Below are 17183 nucleotides of genomic sequence, written 5' to 3' on the forward strand. Positions count from 1 at the left end.
ACAGTAGCCTCCACTTTTCTTGGGCCCGTCTTGGATTTGAAAGTTCACACACTGCCTCTGACAAAACCTGCTTTGCTCCCAATATGTGTGATAATCAGGCATTTACCTTTACCTGTTTCCAGTGGATAATGCAGATAGAAATGCTTGTTTAGAGGATTTTATGGACTTGTGCACCGAGACGTTACTTCAGGTATGTCGTGTATTTGGCCATGTCTCGTCCAAACAATAGACGGGTCTTCCTTCATCTCTCAACAATTTATCATTTGTAGGTGACACTGCCTCCCTGAAATCATCTCTGTCTATTAGCACGCTACTGCATCCACACCGAAAGTATTTAAAATTCATTTCTTTTAAAACTGTATGATAATAAAATGATATATGGAAGTTGCTCAAATGTGGATCTTTAATCGTGGCCACAAGCACTTTGTCAGTTGTTAGTGACATGTTACAAAAAATTTCCTTCGTATCGCAGTTCTATCGAAGTCACCAATACTTCCTGAAAGTTTGTCATGATTTTTCTTTCTTGGGAGACTTTGAAGAGTGTGACAACCAAGTTTTTTTCAAAACAATATTGGTCACTGACTGCTCTGGATACAACAGCTCCATTTTACACAGATTAAGAGCCATGTGCTTCTCCACAGAAGTTAATGACTTCTTCTTTGATCACTTCTCAGTTAGAGTCAAATCTGACAAGTCGGCCTCGCTCACCGTCTCCGCAGAGGACAACATGACAAGTTTACTCCTATGTTATACAAATAGAAATAAAGGGGATAGCTACTAGGTGACCACAAAAATAATGAATGACGAATGTGATTACAATCACTGACACTGACACACGAATAATCAAAAACTGGGCTTTCAAACGAGACGAACTTTACAATCAGAATCTAAGATCACACACTAATGACTTACAATCGCAACAGACGTGGCCAAACTGAGTGAAGTGTGCCCCGTATTGCTCACCTCTCGGTGGCAGTGCTGCGGTCACGTGCCTCGTCGTGTCCGCAGGCTGTCTGTCATTTCAGTGAATGGAGTGTAGTACTGGAATACCTGCGAGACTAAACTGGAGGTGTCGGCAGCCGCTCCTACGGTACAGCTACGGTAACTTCCCGACCGACTGCTGTAATTCAGTCAGGGCCTGATCAGTTTATTAGTTCACCACTCAGCAGGTTCGTACACCAGTGATTGTAGTGAGCTCGAATTATGTGTTTCAGAGTGAAGCTTTTGTTACTGCTCGAAATCTGTTGTTCTGTCCTGGATGATAACAAAGATCGTGAGTTATTTTTTATAATTTTTTTTCCCAGTTGCTACATTTATTTCACTTAGATATTACCGCACTGTTTGAAAGTCAGCATCATCTACCAGCATTGCAAATACATGTGCTCACCGAGTATTTTTGTGAACATTATTTTCACAATATTTACATTCTATCTGCACGTGTTGGAATGAATAATTTTTTTTTATAGTTTCTGTGTCTCTCTGTATGATGCTTACTAATGAAACAATGATAGTCCAGGTCACAATGATTCCTGATAACAGTTAATTGTCAACAGTCATTAATTTATCAGTGGAAATAAAATAAAAACTATGTCAAGGAACTGGAGTATACTGAATTTAAAGACACAACTGGCGGGACCAACTTGTGATATATTTGCTTTGTGGAATTTACCGTAGTATGTACACAGATATTTCCGGCAAACGTTTCACAACGAAGCTACGTAGTACCAGTAAATAACTAAGGTATCTGCTCCAGTACAAGCTCCCGTAATAACGTGAACAGTTCCTTCGTACACAAGTTGCTAAGTGCCTCATAATGTTGCTGCTTTCTACTTTGGGCGATAATAATGTACACCAACAAGTTGAAGAGAAAGAATTTATGGTAAAATATTATAGACATAAACAGAAAAAGTAATGGATCCAGAATGGTGCCCTGAGGGATACATGTTTCAAAAACTTCCTCATCCACAGGCTGTGTCTATGCAATGAATCATTATCAGCATTTCTTAAATTATAAGTGCTAATTTGGAAATGACACATTCTGCCTGTTAATTTCACTATGAAATGTGCAGAATAATTTTCACGACAAACTCGGAACCCAAAATGCACGGGTGAGGCTGGCTTGCCAGGTATTGTTGTATTGCACAGAACTGAACTGGGTACAACTGTTAAATACGGAGGCTTAAACAGTGGCACGGTCACTTACGAATGGAAGTAATTCCGTACCAAACTGACGAAAGCTGACCTGCAGCTTTTTTAAAGGAATCGTAGCAATATTTAGCTAGCTACATAACAATCTGTATTTAATAGCCCTTTATACGTACGCGAGAAGAAATATGCCAAAAGTCCACTTACCATAACGAGAAAGGCGCAGGTTATACCGTGTAGGGTGAAGATATCGAATACACGGGAAGCACACTCGTCAACCGAAAGTAATTTCGAGTAGAAGTTAGACAATCTTAGGAGGACAGGTAATAACACTCACCTCGTCCCACCCATCGCCCACTTTATGCGTATCGACCTGAGGGTGTTCCTCTTGGCTCTCAGAAAGTACCTCAGGTCTTCCATATTGATATACGTAAACCCAAAGTCGACCTCGGCTAGTTGCGGGCATCCGTTGACCAGAGGTCGCACCAAACAAGGTTCCTGGGTAGAGCTACGATCGAATTCCTTGTATTCCGGTTCCAGATTCAGCACACGGAGGTTGTGCAGCTGCGACAGGGCCTCCGAGCACCTTTCAGACTTCAGCAGTTTGTAGGGAGCCGTCAGTGTGTGTATTCTGGTGCACTTCTCCACCAAGGTCTTCAGTACCTGCAACTGAACGATTCCCCTTCTGTACAAACACCTACAAAGAAAGCAATGGCAAACCTCAAGAAGAAAGAAACTTCGTTACCGGTCATATAAACAGATGCTTTCTGTCTTTTCTGAGGCACATAATCAAATTCCAGTGACAGAAGATGCACAGCAGCAAGACAGGTGGACGCAAACGAAGTCAGTATTAGTGGTGAACAGAAGGACGAGGATGACGATGACGACGTGCGGTTTGTCGGGAGCTCAATTGCACGGCCAATAGCATCCGCACAAAGTTTCAATTTTTTCACAATCCAATGTAGTCACTGCCACGAATGATGATGACAGTAGTGAAATGACGAGGAAAGCACAAACACCCAGTCCCCGGGCAGAGAAAATCTCCAACCCAACCGGGAATCAAACCCGGGACCCCGCGATCCAGAGGCAGCGACGCTAGCCACTAGACCACGAGCTGTGGACTGAACAGCTCCCACATCGTCCACGCTCACTGGGCCAACTGGTTGTCAGCTAAGAGACGGCTGGTATTCACTGTGAACAGGTTACAATCTCATCTGGCAAATCCTCGAGGAGTCGGTTCGTACTGTCTGTGTCGCAGCTGCTTCCGACCGCCCCGGTTCTTTTCTAGTCCGACCAAATTCTCTGTTCTCATGATCTACATTGCACGACAACTGAATTTGCCTCGTTTTCTTGTTCTTAACTGACTGTGTACCCTCTCACTAATCGTAAACAAATCGGAATAAAATTTCTATTGGGAAAAAGTTGAAAGAAGGAGCAGAATCTATATGCATCTGCACTGACAGCAATAACTGGAAGAAATGCTTAGTGTATGAAAAGTTTATTTTGGCTCAATGACAGTTTACGTAATGGTTTTTAGCTTTAGTATCAAACCAATATAACTAGCCAAAATGAATCCCTTAAAGAAACAAACTTACATATGTAAAACAGCTCCAGATGTCTGATTATTTTACAAAATGTGTTAATGTGTTAAATGTCAGACATTAAGGATGGAAGGAAGAAAAAGTTTTGGAAAAGTTTGAATTTATGTTTGAACTTCGTCAGAAGTTCTCGATTTCTGAAAAGCATTCGATTCAGTACCAGACTTATTCTTATTGTCAAAAGTTCAATCGTTGGGGGAATCGAGTGAAATTTGTACCTGGATTGAGGACTTTTTGGTGGGGAGGGAACAGCGTGTTATCTCAGATGGAGAATCATCGTCAGATGTAGAAGTAACTTCAGGTGTGTGCCAAGGAAGTGTGTTGGGAAACTTCCTCCTCATGTCGTGTACTGATAACCTTGTGGGCAATTTTAATAGTAACCTCATATTTTCTGTAGATAATGCAATTATCTATAATGAAGTATTACCTGCAAGTAGCTGCATAAATATTCAGTCAGATCTTGATAAGCTTTCAATGTGGTGCAAAGATTGCCAGCTTGCTTTAAATGTTCAGAAATATAAAATTGTGCACACCTCAAAAAATGTAGTATCCTATGACTACAATATCAATGAGTCAAAGATGGAATCGACCAACTCATTTAAATACCTGGACATATCATTGTAGGGATGTTAAACGGAATGATCTCATAGATTTAGTACCAAATAGCACTAATACGGGATATTGAATGGATACAGAGAAGGGCAGCACAAATGGTCACAGATTTAATTTGACACACGGAAAAGTGTTAAGGAGATGCAGAAGAAATTGAACTGTCAGACTCTTGAAGATAGATGTAAACTATCTTGAGAAAGTCTAGTAACAAAGTTTCAACAACTGACTTATAAATGATTACTCTACAAATATACTACAAACGCCTACATATCTGTCACACGGATATCACGAATTAAAATTAGAATAATTATAGCACACACAAAGGCATTCAATCAATCATTTTTCCCACGCTCCATGCGTAACTGCAATAGAAGAAACCCTAATAATTGGTACAACTGGACATACCCTCTGCCGCGCACTTCACGGTGGTTTGCAGAGTATGACTAGATTAGATGTAGATGCAGAATTAGAAGTAGAAGTCATTACGTGCTCTCATTATCAAACATAGGACGAGTATAGTCTGGGATGAGTTATTCTACCTCAACACATATACACAGTTTCTAAGTCTCGTACTGGTCTCATCCCCCCCAGGGGGCTTGCCACTCTTAGGCCACCACGGGGGCCCAGCTTTTGCAGCACCTTTTCCCTTTCGTTCCACATGTCTGTCCTCTCGTTGAAGTGTGTTCCGAATTTTCAGTAGCCGATATCAGAACAGTCCAACATTTTTCGGTCCTTTTCGCTTTCTCCGTTCCCGTTCTCCCGTCCTTCCTCCGCTCCAGTGTTTGAGGTTCCTCCTTTTCTTATTCCTCACTGTGCGCTCCCGAAGGTCAACCCGTGCGTCCGACACGTAACGGGTGACGCGGTAACGCACAACTCGTAGCCACACACCGACAGGTGGGGTTCGCACGTACCCCCCGGTACGGACCCGGCCCAGGAAGGGCGGTTGCCCGTGCTGCCACCTTCCCAAACTGCCAATCGGTCCCTCTGTCAGGCGTTCGGGAGGTGCGAACGACCACCTGAGCCAGGAGCGCTCCCCTCCGAGGGAGGCTGACGGTCGGAAGGAGTGTGCCGTCAGAGGCGCCGACAACCGCGGGGCATTTTCTCGCCACGAGCCGATCGTCTCTTGGTAGAAGACGTCTACCGAACGTAAGTGGAACGAGGCTAAAGATTCAGTGACCCTCTGCACCACAGTTCCTTGCCATTTTACAGCTGAAGACGGTCTGTCCTTTAGCTACGGTAAATACATTTATTATTCGGAAAGGTGTCGACGCAATTGCCAGGCACGTGAAATCCTGTTCTCGTTTACACGACGGTACTTCAGTTTTGGAGACTACTACCGATTCTCGAGCACGACGACAGCTCACAGCTTCGCTCCTCCGCAACTATCCCGCCCGTGTCGAGGCCCACCGAATGCCGTATGCGTCCCGCGGTGTTATTTACACTGAGTAGCTCGACGGTCCGATCGAGACAGAAATCCAAATGTACCTCTCCGATAAGGGTGCCGTTACGTGTAATCACTAGTGCTCGTGTGCACTCTTTTTCTCACTTTTTATAGAAAAATGTTTCTGTCAAAGATCAAAGCAGGCTACGTTCTTAACCCAATGCGCTGCTACTACTGTCACCGTTATAACCACACTCAAATGTCCTGTCGACACCTGGCCAAATGTGTAGCCTGCGACAGGGATGCTCGAGAGGATGACATTCTGTTTCCTTCTCCCCGCCCTGCCGACTGCAGTGGCGACTGTGCCGTCTCCTCCTGAGACTGTCTGCGTATCTCGACGAGTGGGTCGTCCGGAAGATCTGGCCGAAGGAAAAAGTGCCTCACCCGGTCACTCGCAATTGTCGGCCAGTCGGAAGCCACGTGTTCTACCGTCCGGCACTTAAAGTACCGTCATCGCTACGTGTCACTCCACGAAGTGTGCGGACATGCGACCTCAAATTCGGCACCGCGGTTGTGAAATCGCACAGTGTCCCCGTCTCCTGCTCCGGGTGTGCGACGAGCCACCGAACTTTTGCCTCGGGGCAGAGTCACCTGCTACACGACCGGCAGGCCGGAAAGGATAGGAGGAATACTCCCGTGAAGCCCTCTTACGTCTCTCCGGCCGACAAACGTCCGAGTCTTCCTCTGCCGACCAGAAAGGCTCCGAGAAATCAAACAGAGGCAAACGGTCGTCTCCTTAGCCAACTTAAGTTCGTTTTATTAGCTGTCTTTCCTTCTGTGAATTGGGCTTAATGTGTAGTCATTTTTACTCCCTTTCATCTTCGTGTCCTACAGTTCTGAAATGGGCACGTACGACTCTAGTTGTTCTTGTGCCCTAAAATAAAACAAAACAATACTGGTCTTATTGTGTTAAACCTTTAACATAAGATCATACATCTCAGTGAGTATATTATGGCAGAATTTTAAATTTGATCAATAATTATATGAAAGGCCGAAAATCCAATTTTTGTTGTCCCTGAAGTTGTTAGTGTACAATCCCAGTTGCAAGTTCCAAATCTGTGTTAGCTATTTAATGATACAGATCTCACAGCATAGGTGCCCCATTGGTATGCGTATGCTGTGTTACAGACCCCCATGGGCAGTTTCACAAGACACTCAATATTTAATCAGCATAAGGCACTAACATTTTCACAATTAAGCAGGCTAAAAGCAATGCCACAGATACCTGTAGTAAGCCAACCATAAACCACGTTCCACTTACACCACCTGGCAAAACAGCAACCTATTTGTGCATATTCCATGGTCAGGTCATTATTTTGGCTACTACCATTAAGCATGGGTATTTGTAAGCAGAGAAGAGGGAAGGAAAAGAACAGGCACAGTCCCCTGCGAACAAGACTCAGTGGCAGCAACAGCAGCAGCAAGCTCACAGATCACTCCCCCCCTGTGTTACGGAGCTGGTCAGTGTCGTGTATTGTAGACTGTGTACACTCATTCAGTTCATGACACGATCCGAAGAAATCGTGACTTTATATTGTACTTCTGATAATATAACAGTCTCATATTTTTCAAAAAAAGATACAACATACGTAAGCCTTATTTTAACACGAAATGTATTCACAGCTGCAAATACGGAGAACCGTCGGCTGTGTGATGGAATGATGACAATGAAAATTTGTGCCAGATACGGACTCGAACCAAGATTTCCCACTTATTGCGAGCAGTCGGTTTGCCGTTAGGCTATCGGACCGTACTTCCAGACGAGATGCAAACTTCAATATATTGTCAACCGTATGTCCACAACCTGCATTCGTACATTCGTTATATATTTTTCCATACAGGGGAGGCATTTTTAATTGAATGCTGCTTGCCTGGTGTTGATGGATAAATATGATATTTCAGTGCCTGTATTGTTCAGAAGTATGATGCAATATTCCTTCAGAGATGCACGCTTTTTACTTCTGGACAACACAGGCACTACAATATCGTATTTATCCACCGACACTGGGCACGTGAATTTCGATTAAAAATGCCTCCCCTGTACAGAAACGTACATAATGAACGCACCGGTGCAGGTTTTCGACATGTGGAAGTTTGGGTCTGGCCGTGAAGCGTGCAAACGGACAGGTGACCGCTCACGATAAGTGCAAAATCCGGGTTCACGTCTCAGTCCGGCACAAATTTTCGCTGTCACCATTCCATTATACAGCTGAGATTTGTCCGTATTTGCAACTGCAAATACATTTCACATACGTCATAATGGCTGCAGCTTACCACAGCCCGTGTTCCTTAGGACGTGCGTGCGTGCCCGAAGGAATATTACACTGCACTTCTGAACGATGTGCTCTGTACCTTATTGTAAGCCTTATTTTCAGAAGACTATTACTCTTTGTACTTCTAATTTAATTCAAAATTATAATCGTATCTGAAATTATCAATCTCAACGTATGAAATATTTTGAGCAATAATTTGACAATTTTATAAAAGAAGTATTTAACCACATACGAAGATCTCCGGATGTAAAATATCGACGTATTATAAGATAGCTGAACTGAAACTTCTCCTATCTTTGCTCTCGTCAATTTGTGTAACGAGCAGTTGTCGGTTAGTTACGGAGCAAATAGTTTCACTGTGAAGTCACGAGGTGAATGACGTGGGAGGTATCCCTTTCTTTTTGAGGTCACTGGCTGGCTGAGGTTTGTTTTGTACTGCAATGTGGAACTGCTATAAATTACTACATGAGAGATGGAAACAATAAACAGAGAGAAGGATAAAGTTTCATCGTGCAGCATTGTCCTTATCTTACAGTGAAGGTCAGTCGTTCTGCCTAGATCTAAAAATGCTAATTCCATAGAGCCACAAATTCAATAAGGAGCAATAAAAAGAAGGTACTGTGCGACCTTCCTTCTTGCCAATTTATTAGCTGCACACACGTAGCAAAAAAAGTGTGCTTTCTCTCAGCTTTTATTTTTCAGTTCTTTCTGGACAACAGTAGAGGAGAGAGTCAGCTCAATTTGGAAGCTCGGGTCTGGGATCTTACAGAATAAAAATTTGGATACTGTTGTGGACCTACGTGTTTGCAGATTGAGGAGAAGGAATTTTATGTGGGTTTGTATGGAAAGTAACAGTAATTATTTCTAAAATGCAAGAATGATGGTTGGACTAACACTCAAGCGAAAAAAATTTAGAAGCTCGTGAAACTTTTGTGTTGAGGTGTTTCAATTTGAGTGAATATGTTAAATTTATGAAACTGTGAATAAAGGCGTAGCACCAAGAGTATTAATTGAAGAATACAGCAAAGCTGAAATTAGTGTTCATGGTGATGTAGCAAAGTTGCAAACTTTGAATGATAATGTTGTAGAAGATAATATTTTGAGGTAATGCTCTAAGCACAGTAGAGGATCCTGTTCTACAGACAAACTGTTTTCTGCTGTAAAAGTCTAATTGTAAGCATTACTCGAACTGGCTAGGGCAAATGAAGTTTCAGTATTAGTTGCTAAAAAGCATTAGGAACCTGGCACTTGCATATATTTCATGTGGAGAAAAATATCTGTAATAGTTTTTCCAAAGTACAAAAACTTGAAAATTTCAATTTTGTAAACAGTTACAGCTCACTTGGTGGTTGGTTTAGAAACAGTGGCAGACTAGTTTGTGGTAGTGATGCAAACAACATAATATTTACTGTATGCAATTCTGATGTAAAAATGTAAAACTTAAACTCACAATCTCTAGCTCATATCAAAATTTTTTCAAAAATATGTGGCAACTGTCAATAAGGGAAATGTGTGTTTTATCTGTGAAAGACTTTCTTTGAGAAGTCTGATGCTGGGTTTTTCACATGCTGTAACATTCATGTTTTCTGCTGTAATGTGTCTAGTTATTGAGTGTTTCATAAATGTATTTCCCTCAAAACGTGTGTCATTAGTAACAGGAATTATCTTAACTGCATTAATAACCACAGTGGTGACTCCAACAACTGTTAGTTATGTTGAAAACTGTGAGTGTGCATCGCCTTTTTTCTTGTGTTCCGGTTCCGTTCACTACCGACACGGGTCATATTATTCCTTCGCGTTCAGACTCCTCCGTGCCTACAATGCCTTGTCACTCGTGGATAAGGCAGAAATATACGACTTCATTTGACGGGTTTCCGATGCCACTGCACCAGCCTCACCCGGCACTATACGGTCGACAACGTCTGCTGCCCTGCACGCCTACCACCTCGTGGCGAGTAACCCGCTCACCGGCCTCGTCCCCGTAAAGGACTCGCCACATCACACTGCCGGTCCGTGGCCGAGGTTGGAACGAAACGGCCCGTCCGGTGAGTCCAAAGCGTGCTGCCCCATTCTGCAGTGTTCTCACAATTTGCGATGACGACGACCGGCTCCTCTGCTGCGACGGGTTCCGGTCACACAGTTTCATTTTCGTACGCTCACTCGGTGACGCCAGTCACCTCTGCCGCACCGGTACGCCAGCACGCTCACCTCTCCGTGTCAGCACTATTGCCCGCTTCAGCAGTGACGCGGGTCACCTCCGCCGTGTCGGAGGACCGCATCTCCGCACGTCTCGCTTCCCACGTGCACAGATTTTCGGTGATGCTGGTCGCTTTTGCCGCACCGGTCACTTACGCTCTCGCACCTTCCACCCCGGCTCCTGCGGCACCGCCCTACGGCACCCGTACTCTGCTCGTGCCCGCTCCAAACGTATCGGCCGACGGCGCCGCAGCAACCCTCCTTACGCACCTCACTCGCACCCGGTCCTGCCGCTACAGACCACAGCATCCTTTTCTCGTCCACACCCGCACGTCCGCACCTGCTGCCTCCGACTGTGGCGCCGCAGCCCCCTCCGGACCTACTCGGGTCGTCGCTGCTCCCCAGAGCCCAGCCCTCCACTACACCACCCCTGCTCTGCCTGCACCTGCTCCGGTCGTGCCGCCTTCCGATGGCCCCTTTCACCGACGCACACGTTTTGACCGTGTCCACTCTCGATATTAGCAGCCTCCGGCACGCGTCCGACTACGAGCCGGGCCGGGCTTCCGCTGCTTCGGGCACCGTTCCGATAACGGCCGTCCCACCACTCGGTCACGATTTGACACCACAGGCCGGTACAGCTCCCCTGTCTCAGTGCACGTTGGCTGCTTCCTCGCCCACTCTTAATACTACCACTCTGAGCTTTCCCGAGGTGCGAAAGGACAACCCTAAGATGTGGTTTGCCCTAGTGGATTATATCCCCGATTTCCGTGCTGTATCTGACGTTATCGTGAGCACAATTTACCTTACCAGTCATTGGCACGACCACATCGATCTCATCAGTGATCTGCTGCTTTCATCACCTACAGACTGCAACTGTACATTGTGTAAAAGTTGCCTCATCGAGCACCTCTCCTGTCCTCCTCCGGAGGCCACACACCAGATTATTCACGCCGAACTATTCGGCAAATGAACGCCGTCTGAGTTCTGACGGCACCTTCACTCGGAAATCGACAGTTAAGTTAGGACCGACATCACTCTCTGGACCCTTCGGCTCCTCAAACTTTCTCAGGAGGTACAGCCGGAGCTGCTTCCGCGTACCACTGCCGCTACGGAGTCGAGCATCCGTTCCGCTGCCCGAGCATTCGCTATTATTCGCCTCTGCCGGTGCACGCCTCGAGCGTCGTCGCCGACTGCGGCGGTGGGGGCAGTGCCGTCCCCGCTGCCCCCTTCCTCACGTGCTCACAGTCGCGCACACCCGGGCCAGACCACCACTGCAACACCACTGCCGTCTGTCGGCCTCCGCCCCACACTGCCAGTGTCGACGACCCGACATGCACCACACACGGATGAAGCTGTGCCCGACCGGCCTCCGAGCGCCGACACTGCCTCTCCGTCCCCCCTCCCTACGTGTCCACAGTGTCAGCTTCGTGCGATGTTTCGCCCACCGCTCACAACTGCAGGCCTCTGCGCAGTCACCTAAACACGAACGGCAGTCACGTTTAGGTGCCACGCCACGTCCCGCCTCTACGCCACACGGCGCCTACCGGTCCGGGTCACACGGCGCCCACCTCGGGCACACGCTCACCGTCTCTACGTGGTGACGTAATGTCCGGCCTCCACTTCCTCGTGCACACGGGAGCAGCTGTCGGCGTCACCCTCGCCACTGTCACATCTGATGACCCCTCTCCAGCTTCACTACCTTTTGTCACTGTAAACAGACCACGTATCCCCTCTCACAGGTACGTAAGGTTATTACTCTGTGTTTCCCACAATAAGCTTTTCCCTGGACTTTTTACGTCGTAGAAATCGACAAACCTGTCATAAGGTTGAACTTCCTCTGCCACTGTGACCTCTCGCCTTACCTTCGAGGCACTGCAGTCCACCACTCTTCCGGTGCCACAATCTCCTGTGGCGACAGCCTTCTCAGATCTCCGAGCTCTCACACGAGTGCTCTCAGATGGCAGCCCTCTGCACGCAAAACTCGAAGCAGATCTCTTTCGACTCAGCGCCGTCCCCGACTGCACATGTACCGGCAAACTTCCGCCGCCTCTCTGCCGATACTGTTTCCCGAGCACGATCTTGACCCCACAGTTGCGACCCGGGCGGACGTGCCGCTCTCTCTGTCCACGGCAACTACACGAACGCCAATACACGAGGCCCGGCAACCGCACCTGCTTCCGTGTGACGTGCGTAGTGATTGCGACATCGTCCTCGCAGCTAGCACGCCGTCACACTCACTGCCCACCGTCGCACCGCATCTCACCCGCGATCTCCCGATGTCAGCTGACACGTCACTCACACTGCCAGTGAACCTACTCCACCTCCCACGTGCCAACATTCCATCTCCCACCAATGTTATATTTCATCTGCTACCGGCGACCTGCAGCTCACACAATCGAGCCCCCCCCCCCCCCCCTGCCGTCTCACCTACTGCTTAGTCGCTATCAGCAGTGGCACCTGTCACGAGATAAATACCGCGGAGGGGACTCTGGTTCGACAAGGTTTGGCACCTTAACCCGATCGAGCTACACTGTGCTGAGGACACTGTCAAAGACGCGGATATCCTGTGGTCTCAACCATCAACTGACCCTCACCGATACACCTCGTGTTAAAGAAAGATGGTACATTCCGTATATACGGTGATTACTGAATGCTAAATTTTCGCCGGCCGCTGTGGCCGAGTGGTTCTAGGCACTTCAGTCTGAAACCACACGGCTGCTCCAGTCGCAGGTTCGAATCCTGCCTTGGGCACGGGTGTGTGTGATGTCCTTAGGTTAGTTAGGTTTAAGTACTTCTAAGTCTACGGGACTGGTGACCTCAGATGTTAAGTCCCATAGTGATTAGAGCCATTTGAGCTAAATTCGCACCACATCCAGGACTACACACAACTCTAGCACAGTGTCCGAGTGTTTACAGTGCTTGACTGCTGTATGGCGTGTCACCGAGTTCCCTGGCACCCACCCGACATACCTAAGACTGCTATCGATACGCCATTTGTGCTCTCTGAATACCAATTCGTGCCTTACACCCTTAAAAAAGTTGCACGAACGTAGCAACGTTTTATCGACTCAGTGGTGTTTAACTTTCCTTTTGCCTATGTGTACCTCAGTGATATTCTCGTGTACTCATCATCTATCAGCGACCATCAGGAGCACCTCGTCAAGTTCGCACGGCATCAGAATTGAATGGCATCGAGATGAATTGTGAAAAGTCGCAGCTTAGTAACACCACTGTTACTTTTCTGGGACACACTGTTTCGTTTGCAGGCATGCGCCCCCCCTTCAGATGGGTCAACTCCAATCTTAGCTTGCCTCTCCCAGAAGATCATTCTGCACTAAGATGCCTTCTAGTCAGGGTAAGTTTTTATCGCCGACACCTCCCCCGTGCAGCTTCCGTACAAGATGCTGTTTGCCCGACGTGTTCCTGGCCGATGGATCAAACGACACGATCGACACGTCCAACTGTCTGAGAACTACGCTTTCTGAAGCTGTTACCCTCGCCCGCTCCAAGCTAAATCCACTTACGACCCTCACGGCAGATGCCAGCAACAGGGCGTGGGTGACACTACAGAATCACTCCGATCTGCCTCGAAAAAACTGACAATGTCTCAGTGTAAGTGGTCGGTGTTTGATTGAGAACTTTTACTGGTTCATAAGGTGATCAAATACTTCTGTACGATATCGAAGGGCTTCACCCACTATATTTGTGGTGTCACCGCCAGACACCACACTTGCTAGGTGGTAGCTTAAATCGGCCGCGGTCCATTTAGTACATGTCGGACCCGCGTGTCGCCACTGTGTGATCGCAGACCTAGCGCCACCACAAGGCAGGTCTCGATATACGATAGAGCACTCGCCCCAGTTGTACGGACGACATTGCTAGCGACCATACGGACGAAGCCTTCCTCTCATTTGCCGAGAGACAGTTAGAATAGCCTTCTGCTAAGTCCATGGCTACGACCTAGCAAGGCGTCAATTGTAACAGTGCATGTATCTTACGAGTCTCATTTGTATAGTCAAGAGAGATGTATCACCAGGAGTGAATAAAGTTAAGTATATTCCAAAGCTACGTATTTTCTTGATAGCAGTCATAACGTATCTTGTTCCAGAATTCACGCCCGTCTGCGTTAGATAGCGTGCCTATCGGCCCCCTCAAAATAACACTGTGTCGGCACATCTGTCGACACATCATTTGGCGACGCAGCTTAAAGGAAACGTGTTCTTTCTGATTGCGTACATTTATTTGTGTCATGGCTTCGCCAGATGTACTGTCCGAATTTTATCGCTTGCAGAATCAGCAGACGCAGGCGTTATTGGATGCCCTTGGACAGCTCGTCCAGGGTCAACGTGCACTGCAACACGATGCGGCAGCCGCCGCTTCACCGCTACCGCAGCCACAACTCGCAGTTGCACCGCCTTTTAGGCACTACAACCCGGTGCACGAATCGTGGACAGAATGGTCCCGACAGTTCGCCTTCCATCTAGCCGCCTACAGAATTCCAGGTAATGAGCGGCAGCCGTTTTTGCTTTCTTGTGTCGGTGTGTCCACCTACCGTGTGATAGTGAAATTGTTTCCCCGACGCGACATAGCAACTCTGTCCTATGAGGAAATTTTGTCTGCTTTAGATGCCTATTTCAAAGAAAAGGTTAATGTGGTTGCAAAAAGGTATACGTTCTTTCGTACAAAACATACGGCCGGTCAAACTAATAGGGAGTGGGTAGCAACATTGCAAGGACTTACTAGGGACTGTGCCTTTGACTGTGACTGTGGCCTTTCTTATTCAGATACAATGGTGCGTGATGCAATTGCACAGAACGTTTCTGATGTTCGCATACGGGAGCAAATTTTGAAACTAGTAAATCCCTCCCTTCAACAAGTGATAGACATATTAGATAGACAAGACACACTTGACTGTGCTCAGGAATCTTTTGAAACTTCGCCAGCCGTGTGTAACATTAACCAGCCCGCTGGACGCGCTGCGCGGCCCGGTAACCGGGCCTCGCGCACTTTGACGCAGCTGCCGCCGCGCTCTAAGCCAGGTGTGCCGCGCCAGCACACAAATGCAGTGAAATCATGCCCGCAGTGTGCTACTCGACATTCGCGTGAACATTGCCCGTCACGCCAAGCTATTTGCTTTTTCTGCAATAGGAAAGGACGTGTTCAGAGTGTTTGCCAGAAAAAGCTCAGATCAGACGATCACAACCATTCCAGGCCCTTTGCTTCGCGCCGGAATGGAACCAAGGACACTCAGGCTTGTGGACCTTCGCCCATGGACATTTATGTCATTAATTCCACTTCGTCCAGTGACACTTTCTCTAATAGTGACTGTGTTCGTCCCACAAAAACTGTGCGTCGACGTCGCCGGAAATCACGTCAATTAGCAAGTGATTCTGTACAAGTGTCTGTTCAAATTGCACAAAACAGTCGCTCTTGTCGTCAGCAGGACAATAAACTTTTTGTAGATTTGGACTTTAATGGCAAGGTCATACCATTCCAGCTCGATACCGGAGCTGCAGTTTCAATGCTCAATCACGACACGTACAAACAACTGGGCAAACCTCCGTTGCGTTCCGCAAATGTTAAGCTAACCACATATTCAGGACAGAAAATTCCTGTGTTAGGACAGTGCAGCCTTCTTGCAACATACAAGGGACAAACGAAACTTGTGTCATTTTACGTTCTTCATTCTTCTACTGCAGTGAACTTGTTTGGTTTAGACTTATTTCAGTTGTTTAACATGTCTATTGTAAATCAGGTCCTATCAGTGAATCAAACTGTGCCTTCAGACAGTGTTTCTCGTCTATGTGACAAATTTGCAGACATTTTTGCACCGGGCTTAGGTTGCGCTAAAAACTATGAAGCACATTTGGAACTGAAAGTCAACGCGCAACCGAAATTTTTCAGAGCGCGCAATGTTCCCCACGCATTGCGTGATGAGGTCGCAAGAACGTTAAACGATCTCGAATCACAAGGTGTAATTGAACGTGTGCAAGCTTCTCTCTGGGCCTCACCCTTAGTAATTTTGCCAAAACCTTCCGGAAAATTGAGACTTTGCGTGGGCCCAGAAGATCTTTTTGCTAAACTGTGCCCAGGAAAATATTTTTCAAAGTTGGACCTAGCCGATGCGTACTTGCAAATACCGGTGGACGACGAATCCCAGCGCGTATTGGTGGTTAACACGCATCTTGGATTGTACCGATTCAAAAGACTGCCATTCGGGTGTGCATCCGCCCCTGCATTGTTTCAGCAATATTTACAAACTATTTGTGCGTCGGTCCCTACTGCAGCAAACTATCTGGACGATAGAGTGATCTCCGGACAGACAGAAGAAGATCATCTTGCGAACCTACGAACATTATTTCAGGTCTTGCGACAAAATGGTCTTCGCTTGAGGAAGGACAAATGTGTGTTTTTTGCTCGTGACTTACCATACCTGGGACATGTCATTAATGCCCAAGGCATACATCCGAGTCCAGAGCACCTCCGTGCCATACAAGAATTGCCTTCCCCTCAAAATGTAAAGCAGCTACAGAGTGTGTTGGGTAAAATTAACTATTATCATAAATATGTGCGCAATGCCTCTTCCATTTCAGCTCCGCTTCATCGCTTACGCCGTAAAGGTGTTCCGTTCGTCTGGACGATGGAATGCGAACGCGCCTTTCGCCAGTTGAAATCGGCGTTGCTTTCTAATACTTGCCTCACGCCTTTCGATCCCCAGAAACCCCTTTTGTTGATGGTAGATGCATCGGATTTCGGGATCGGTGCTGTGCTTGCGCACAAAGTTGGCTCCCATGATCGCCCTATTGCCTTTGCGTCCAAATTGCTCTCGTCTGCGCAACGAAATTACTCGCAGATAGAGAAAGAAGCTTTGGCTCTCGTGTTTGGTGTTACTAAGTTCCATGATTTCTTGTATGGTCG

The 17183-nt window shown here is 46.9% G+C and overlaps 1 protein-coding gene across 1 annotated transcript in view; it reads right to left on the minus strand.

Annotated features, from left to right (window-relative positions):
* LOC126484078 (uncharacterized) overlaps positions 1–17183 on the minus strand; it is a 183239-nt gene that overhangs the window by 66590 nt on the left and 99466 nt on the right. Inside the window, exon 4 of the mRNA XM_050107450.1 lies at positions 2483–2814. Within this exon, the coding sequence (XP_049963407.1) occupies positions 2483–2814 (332 nt within the window). The remainder of the gene's footprint in view (positions 1–2482; positions 2815–17183) is intronic.

Source organism: Schistocerca serialis, chromosome 6, assembly GCF_023864345.2.
Source record: "Schistocerca serialis cubense isolate TAMUIC-IGC-003099 chromosome 6, iqSchSeri2.2, whole genome shotgun sequence".
NCBI classification, from domain to species: Eukaryota; Metazoa; Arthropoda; class Insecta; order Orthoptera; family Acrididae; genus Schistocerca; species Schistocerca serialis.